Source organism: Echinococcus granulosus, assembly GCF_000524195.1.
Source record: "Echinococcus granulosus chromosome Unknown EG_S00192, whole genome shotgun sequence".
Taxonomy (NCBI): Eukaryota; Metazoa; Platyhelminthes; class Cestoda; order Cyclophyllidea; family Taeniidae; genus Echinococcus; species Echinococcus granulosus.
Genome location: NW_020170572.1, coordinates 17,200 through 25,615, shown reverse-complemented (window position 1 = coordinate 25,615; position 8,416 = coordinate 17,200). Strand labels below are relative to the sequence as shown.

General features: G+C 42.0%; 1 protein-coding gene across 1 annotated transcript in view; it reads left to right on the top strand. All coding sequences in view use genetic code 11, as the record gives it.

Moving 5' to 3' along the window:
* The window catches only part of EGR_10125 (hypothetical protein), a gene marked incomplete at both ends in the record, with an annotated part of 13,630 nt that extends 7,522 nt beyond the window's left edge, over nt 1–6,108 (top strand). The window contains 3 exons of the mRNA XM_024499374.1: nt 3,384–3,499; nt 4,921–4,987; nt 5,966–6,108. Of these exons, the coding sequence (XP_024346203.1) occupies nt 3,384–3,499; nt 4,921–4,987; nt 5,966–6,108 (326 nt within the window). The remainder of the gene's footprint in view (nt 1–3,383; nt 3,500–4,920; nt 4,988–5,965) is intronic.
* Nucleotides 6,109–8,416: the final 2,308 nt, after the last annotated feature.

Here is an 8,416-nt window from a genome sequence, read left to right as displayed (position 1 = left end):
TCAACCTATTAAAATGGAAGCAGAGCCCACGGAGATCTTACGAGTGGTGTCGTGTCTCAGGCACACACGCACAGCCATGCCTTCAGACCGAGCAGTGGCAGCATCGTGTGTGCGCAGGGCTTAACCCCAAGCCACACTCCATGCTAGGTTAGCCGAAACAGGCCAGACGCATGCATGCATTTGGATATGGCGGTTATCATGGAATGGACCTCAACGGTCGTGAAGTAGGCAGCGTGATTATTGAGGCGTGTGCAAAGGCCTCAAGAGCAGATTACAAGAGATATTCTCTTAACATCTGTGGCTATTTGAGAACTTTGTGTGCATCACCAAGTCCTGCATTTTCGATTAGCAATTGGCTGTCTTTCATCAATTTGCTCTATCGAATTCTCTGTGATCATAGGTAATCCGAGGATTTGCAAAGATTACCTACATCCAGGAAAAATGCTCATCGGCTGCTCACATTAACTGCTCCTTCGAAGTTGCTCTTGATGCTTTTGTACATGCTTCTCTGATTACGTCGACCACGTCGCAGCTGTTGAGCCCAAACTACACGATCACCAACACGTAAAGACAGAGGTGAGAAGAATAATAGTGGGGAGCAATGGACTGCCAACTTGGAAGTCCACTTCCAAACTGCCAAAAAATGCGCACATAAGTGTCGGCCTATATAGCAATATGAATGGCCAAAGATGGTCATTGGTGATCGAAAATCAACCAACGAATCGCAATTCATGCATCTGATTGGTCTGCACCTACTCACCAACCACCCTTCGTCGATTGGCCACATTGAATATGCTTCACTCGTGCTGCTGCTTCTTAGTCTGCTATAATTTTGGCTGAACCACGGGATGGCAGTCGGTTAGGCCTTTCGGTTCTTACCTCTATAACGGACACTATCATAGCATTCACGTGCCGTGGAGCTGTAGCTTACTGACAGATGCCAATTAGACAGTTAGACGTGTATTGCTATTTAGATTACCGGTTAATGCTGCTCGGTACAGAAAACAGGCCTGCTAATGAAATGGGGTGCTTGCCATAACCGGCAATACAAGAATAAAATAATTACGCACATCATGACGTGTTGTTTCAGTGTGGTAGATTACACGCAACCCCATTGCCTAAGGCTGTGCATTTGTTTTTGAGGTTGTGACTAATTTTATGCCAGATTGCAAAAAGCCACTTAACTTTATCGCGCTCTGTTAATTTTAGCAGAGTACACTGGATGTAATGGTATATTTAAAACGGCTGAATAACCCAAGGAAACAAATATGACTTCTGTCCACTACTCCACACCTCACCGTCCATATATCTATCTTGACCTTGACACAGCTCACGACACTGAGATAGAGAACAATCCAATCATTTAGGGTTTGCAGGTAGGGAGAGGATAGACATTAGAGCCAAAGAAATGTCATCATCTTCCTAACTGACCCAGCCAAGAATTCCTTCCTTCAGCAATATCAATGCTTATGCTGCCTTCACTAGAATTCATAGTGAGCGCAATTTCTCTTTGTTTATTGTAAGTGCCCTAACTTGAACAGATACCCTGCTAACCTGTGGGCAATTATTGCATTGGACAATCTTTTCTTGCCGAAAAGCGAAATGCCCCGTTTCGCTCTGCATTATGCTACAGGTGCACACACATCAGGATTGTTAATTTTTGCCCCTGTATACGGTTATGAAACTGGCTCTACCTTTGAATGCCAATAATAAACATATTTAAAAACAACTGACTTAAATGACTGTCGTTTAGTTCCTAAAATGCGATTTACATTAGCCACGACGACGCTATGAGGCAGGTTGTAAGCAGCGCGATTGTGAAGTAGGAGCATGTGGGATATGGGCTCCACTTGAGTAAGCTATCAGCTCGAATCCTACAAACAACTTTTGCTTGACAAATTCGCTACATACCTAGTGTCAGACAGATGCCTCCTTCTGGTCAGGTAGTACCCTTGTCGCACCCTTGCCCTATTTTACCCCTGTATGTGTCTGCTTGTACTCAAAGGCTGCCTAGTTTAATCTCATTGGCGTCGGCATTCACCTTTAAAATTCAGCAGCATTAGGGTTTTGGGTGTTAAAGAAAGACAACGCATGGTGAAGTAGAGCCTTGATGAACTTCTTCAAGATAAGTGGTGCCGAAGATTTACGTTTAATGATCATATTTTTTTAGAACCCTGTGAACCTCTCCTACTTCTTTATAACCAGAATACGCAGCAGCGCAATGCCTTATCCAACGGGTAAGAATGTCTATTGTACTGAGAGATAGGAAGAGGCTGACAGCAGCCGCATCTCCATTGGGCGCGATGAAATCTGTGTGAGCTGGTGCTGCAGACAAGATCTGCTTGCCTGTTGGTGGTGCTGTCAGCCCCTGACCCGCGAAAATCGCTATTCCATTCCCGAGGCCGAGTGAACAAATATATGTTTGGCCAAACACCTACTTCCTCCTCTATTGTCAGCATTTGACAATGTCAAGGAATAACTGAATTCTGCCATTTATCTGTATCGGAGCTTTCTTGTCGCGAGTAGAAAAGAAAATGAGTTCCTTATTGGTCAAAAGACCACAAAGTCTCCCTTTGTTGATGTAAGTAGATACAACGGCGCCCATTCACAATTTTGTTGTTTATCCACATTGGTGTCCCTAGAGTGACATATATTTTGTGGTGCAGGTCTCTCTTAATCCATAATTCGTGCCCTAACTATTTCTCATCAATAGAGTCGAGAAGTACAATTTGCGTAAGAAATCAAGAATGGACCCGGATGGCATCGCCTTGTTCAAGAAACCGGTTGACCACTATTAGCCTTTAGCTTACCATTTGTGCAACATCACATCCATAAAGATGCGACTTAGCCATGAAGACATTATTTAGCCAGAGGTGCATCTAAATCCATGGCCTACAATTTGCGGCACCTAGAAATGCCTACTTGGGGAAACTGGCGCTTTACCGGAGAAGGAGTTACCTATGAATCGACACACTACTGAGCGAAACCGACAAGTGATGGGAGGTGTGGAGGAATGAAATTGGCAAGAATACTCGTTTTATTGAAGTAACTGCCAATCTATCAATTAAATGCTAATGGCCAAAGGTATCAGCTTCTTTCGATTTGCAGTGTTTGCCTTTATTTGACCCGATAATGATTTCTGCAGACGATATAAGTGCAGGGGAAGGAAGACTTGACGTCAATGAAGGCACCAAATCGACACCCTTGATAGCTTCCTCAATCACTCCACTGGATTAGAGTTATAGTCTTCGACTATCGTGCAACTCATGAAATACCAGAATCACAATGGCAATGAATATGAGGCAATCTGTATGCAGTAAACAGATGATGATTTATAGTTCAGATTGTTCGTCGGAGTATTTGATAAGAAACCACATTACCAGTTATTCCTTGTGTTCCTCTTCCACCGTCTTTTTCACAAACACGTGCCTCTGCTTTTCCAGTCAACTCTAAATCGTCAAGGCCTGTTCAATTTCACTGGGGTTGGGAAGACTTTAAAGTAAGAGCTGATTTATTTTATCTACAAACCGATGATCTGCAGCATTATGCATAACTGGCAAGAGGATGGTTCAGAACAACCATGAGGCTCTGGCAAATAGTAGAAAGAAGTTTGCTAACTGCCTGCCTAAAGATCAAGATGATGTGCTTGCTCCGCATTCTTCAACATCATGAATTATAAGTTCACAAAATTTTTTTCTTTGTAAGTCGGACGTGGTCTTGCTCATTCAGAAAACTGAATATTTCACAAAGGCCATTTTCACAGATCGCTCATTTCGAAGTGAATGTAAATTTTCCCTTTGATCAGACGAAAATATCGCCCACCTCAGATAATTTATTGTTGCTACTAACGAACAAAAAATTCTGTTGAATTATCAACACTAGTCTAGAAATTATGGACATTCGTGACAGCTTTGCCTTTAGGAAAATGATTGGCAACGTAATCGCGACCAACACATCCACCTTACAATGACCGATAGAGGCGGCATTATTTACAGCATTAACATTAACTTCATTGGAGTGCTTTTACACCCGTTAAACAATCTGCTAAAGTAAGATGAATGGGGTGCCGTTTTTGGGGCTTGACGTCTTCCAATGCATGGCATGACTTCGTTAACATCTATGCTAAATCTCGTCATATTTTTGCTCCTAAATTGCTGCAACACATTAAAGCAGTCACGCTAGATGTCTTGGTGTAGATCCAAATAAATAAAGCTCTGGCTAAACACATATTCAGATGTTCATTGCCTTTTCCTTGAATTGGAAGCACATTAACAACAAACTCGGCTACCACTTTGCCCATGCAAACTTCTTCACGTTATGACCCAAACTTAAGTGCTTCCAAATGTTGCTGACTTTGCAGCTATGTGTTTCAGAATGAAAGAGTATCTTGCTGTGGTCTTTAGAGCACGGGAGCTTAAAAAGAGTGCCAAGCAGCACCAACGGGCAATCTAAACAGCAGTTAATGCCGAATGAACCAAGTAGCAACCATGAGTCAAGTTGCTTTTGTTTCACTCTTTTGGTAGTTTTTATTCATCTTTGGTAACACAGTAAGGAGTACTAGAATGGTAAGGGCTGTAAACGCCATCGTCGCATTATGTTGTTCACGTGGCAGGAAAAACTGCAACTTATTTCACTAGTAAACAGAAGTCATTTGGCTTTTCGTAGATACCAATAAACTCCTTACTAAAACCGACTCAGTACGCTTCGAATTTCATGTAGAACGCTTTAGAGCCAACAGCGTTTATGAGAATCTGAACACATCTAGCTGGATTGTGTGCTATATTTACTCAATACCAATGTCTTCCGTGACGCAATATCATCACACAGAAATGTAGGAAAAAATTAACCCTTACAGTTGTCATCACCCTTGATGTCAGGCAGCTCGTCAGCTCCCTTCTTCCTTTTCGATTTCTTTTCTAGTCTAAAAATATCTGCGCTAATGGTAATGAAAAGGCCGATCATTTAACTCGAATTCTTGTATGGAAAGGTAAGGACATTTACAATTTCGGTTACTTCCTTTATTCTTCACTCAAAATCCCGTCCATGCTCGACACTTCCCTGTTTGCTGTTCACATTGACGTCGTATCCTTCACAACTGATCTCGACAAGTGTCTCTACCCAATTCATATTTTTGTGAAAATGGAGACTTCCTCACATACTTTTTCAGTCTACCATGGGGACGGCCGTCCCTACAGCTGATCACATTGCAGCATCACCACAGACGGCCATGCACACGACTTCGCATACTGTAAGCTGTGCTTACTATCACCCATTTTTACCGGCTTCAACGCATGCAAGCATGTTTCTAGTGTGCGTACTTTAGTTGATACTGACTTGTGTCGCCTTTTATATTATACTTAACATTTCGTTTCACGTGATGCACGTAGCCCATATACTTTCAGTTCGACATTCGTAACTGACACCCTCCATCAGTGAGAAGGCATATAAATTTGGCATCGCAAATAGATGGAAATATATGGCACAAGATGAGGCGATTTCAGAGAATATGAAGCATAACATGCACGGTGTCACCATCCACTTCGGTGTGCACCATCTATCTCTGGCTCATCCGCCACCTATTCCATCTAGCGAGATCAGGTAACCAGAAATAATGCATGCTGTCGTGTCATGAACTAGCCTTGGTGGTCTTTAGAGCACAGGAGCTTAAAAAGAGTGACGGCGAGGCAATCTGTTGAGTGACACGAGGTCATAGTGTCAGCATCCAAACGTAGACGACATACTATGATAATGACACGCATTTTACATGCATTACGTGTACTACGTTACATGCATTTATATTTCGCTTCAGGCGTATTCAGACTTGTAGCTCCCTCAATGTCTGCCTAAGCTACACAAATAATTGTCTGATTCTTCTTCTCGGAGGTGGGCCATCCCGAATTTGGGAGTCAACACCGACGGTGAAGCCTGCCCTTTTCTTAATGCTCAATGAACCTATACACTACAGGTGATTCGGCCAATTTGCACTTCGGTGGCATCTGTTATGGCACGGAAATAAAATATTTGTGGCAAATTTTGAAAGAGTGGGGAATAAATTGGGTGACTAAAGAAAATTTTCTTGTTCTACATAAGCCCCTATTAATGAAATAGTGGACACTTAGTAAAGTTTATGATGCAACCCCTAAGTGAGTTAACATACATTGTTTTGACTGCTGCTTTTGCAAATAGGCCATTTTACTTCTCTAACTTTCTATTCTCGCTGGAAATATTGGCTTGGTACGTCTTTGGGTAGTCTTCTTTAAGAAATTCCCCATTGCTGGTTGATTGGTGGCAGGTTGTAAGTTGAGGGAGTCAATTCAGGACTCGATCGCTGGAGCTAAAATAGGCAAGCTGGAAAGGTGTGGTCGTTCGGTCGGCTCCGTGTATACTGCTGGCTAACATTTCAATAATGTTGATGGCAGCATAAGAATGCGTCCCACGCATTGTGAAAAAAGGATTCTATTTCGAATAAGCATAAGCCATCTTAGTACACTGCGTGTTTTATTGCCAAAATGCTTCGCAACTTTGCCAAAGGCCATAATAGTCAGTAAGCTTGATCCTATTCATACATTTAATTTCTCGAAATGCTTTTGTATTACCTCAACAAAAACCATTGGATTTCATGATATAATCTTATTTGCAATCCAAACTTGCCAGTTAATTCGGCTGTATTACGCCTCTAAAATTAGACTCCAAATCATGTCTTTCTTGCGCGTTCTTCTATTTGAATCTTACTTTTCGCCTAAGTATTACGACTTTCAAAGCTGTATAAACCAAATAAAAAAATAAGCTCAGTCTGCCGATGTTACATCGTTGCCAATTATTGATATCCAAAAAGTAGTCTGTGGCTCTGCGTGGGTGCGGTGTTAAAGACGTGACGCTAATTTTTCGAGCGGTTGAAATTGCCATAACATTGTGTGCCACATTGGTGGCTATTTTAATGCGTTAGATTGGTCCTTAATTAACGTTAAGAATTTGTAACTTTGTGCATTCCTAGAAGAAAGAAACAAATAATAACTTTCATTGCAATGACTTGGCATATTTGTGCGGGGAATCGAAATATGAAGGCAGTGAGAAATGTTCTTTAATAGAGTGACCAATTATGCTGGACACATAGAATCTACTCCTTGGGATAGCAAATGACAAAGATCAAGCAGAAGTAAAAGCAATTAGCGAGAAAAATGTGCCTTTCTGCATGAAATAATGCATTACCCAGCATCCGACACTGAGCTCGGCATGCCTATGCTAGTGTTGCCAAACGCTGCTTAGCAAATGACAATTCACCGGAACTCAGTGCATCTTTCCTTTAGAACCACGATCACTTTCACGCATGGCTGGATGGAAGAAGGGTGGGTAAATGCGGTTGACGTTTGTTCGGGACGGTCCTACCCCTCAGGCAGAATCGTATGGCACTTTGCATGTTCTCCACTTATTACCTCCTTTCTCTCATCTACCCATACTTATATCCATCCCCCTATTATTCTTTTATATTTGCCATCTATTGCGCGTCTATTTATCTGCAGAAACCCGCGGTTAACTTCTCATTGCTTCCATAAGTCTGTTGATTCGGTAGTTACACTAATGGTTTCTTATATTCACACAACGGTTAGCCGCGTTGTCTGCAGTGCATGGTTTGTTGTTTTGAACCAAAGTCCTGCACAAGGTAAGAAGCTGCATGGGCTGCAACTGGTTTGGTTGATGCGATTTTCGCGACCTTCCGCCTTTTGGTTCACATGTGCTGATGGTGCCATCAAAGGTCAGAACAGAAGTCAAAATACCACCATCGCAATGACATCGTTCTAATCAAGGAGATTCGGTGCATTTGCTGCGCCGATGGCCAATTTTTATGCATCTTCACATATCCTGTTTCTAAGGAGGCCACTAAGCAGTTGTAATGTGTAATGTGCTGAAGGTTTCCTCATACTTGTCAGCTGTCATTCATGCAACACCACCGTGTGCAACACTTAAAAATTACCAAAATATTTCCAGATTATAAGGAAATTGGTGACCGTCCTGTGAGTTTGACATCAATTGCCTGAATTACTTTATAGGCAGAGACACATACGTGCAGTTATGGTGGTTGATTAACGGTTGTGTAGCATTGGCTGGCAAGTAAATACTTACTCCTTTCTCCAGCATCCCTGCTTGTGCTGACTGTGAGCCAATCACTTTAGTATTTAAAGCAACATGCTTTTTCATAGCCTTTGACTTTCACATATTTTGACTTTTATATCTGTGCACAGGCAAACGCACATGCAAATTATGCATTCTTCCACCCATTCATACATGTGTATGTAAATATGTGTAAATGCACTGCCATGAGCATGTAAAAGCACAGGGTTGTTTCTTTATCTGCTAACGGATAAGGCTCAGAATCCGTAAAAGAAACCAAACACTTGCACTAGAAATAGCAATTGCT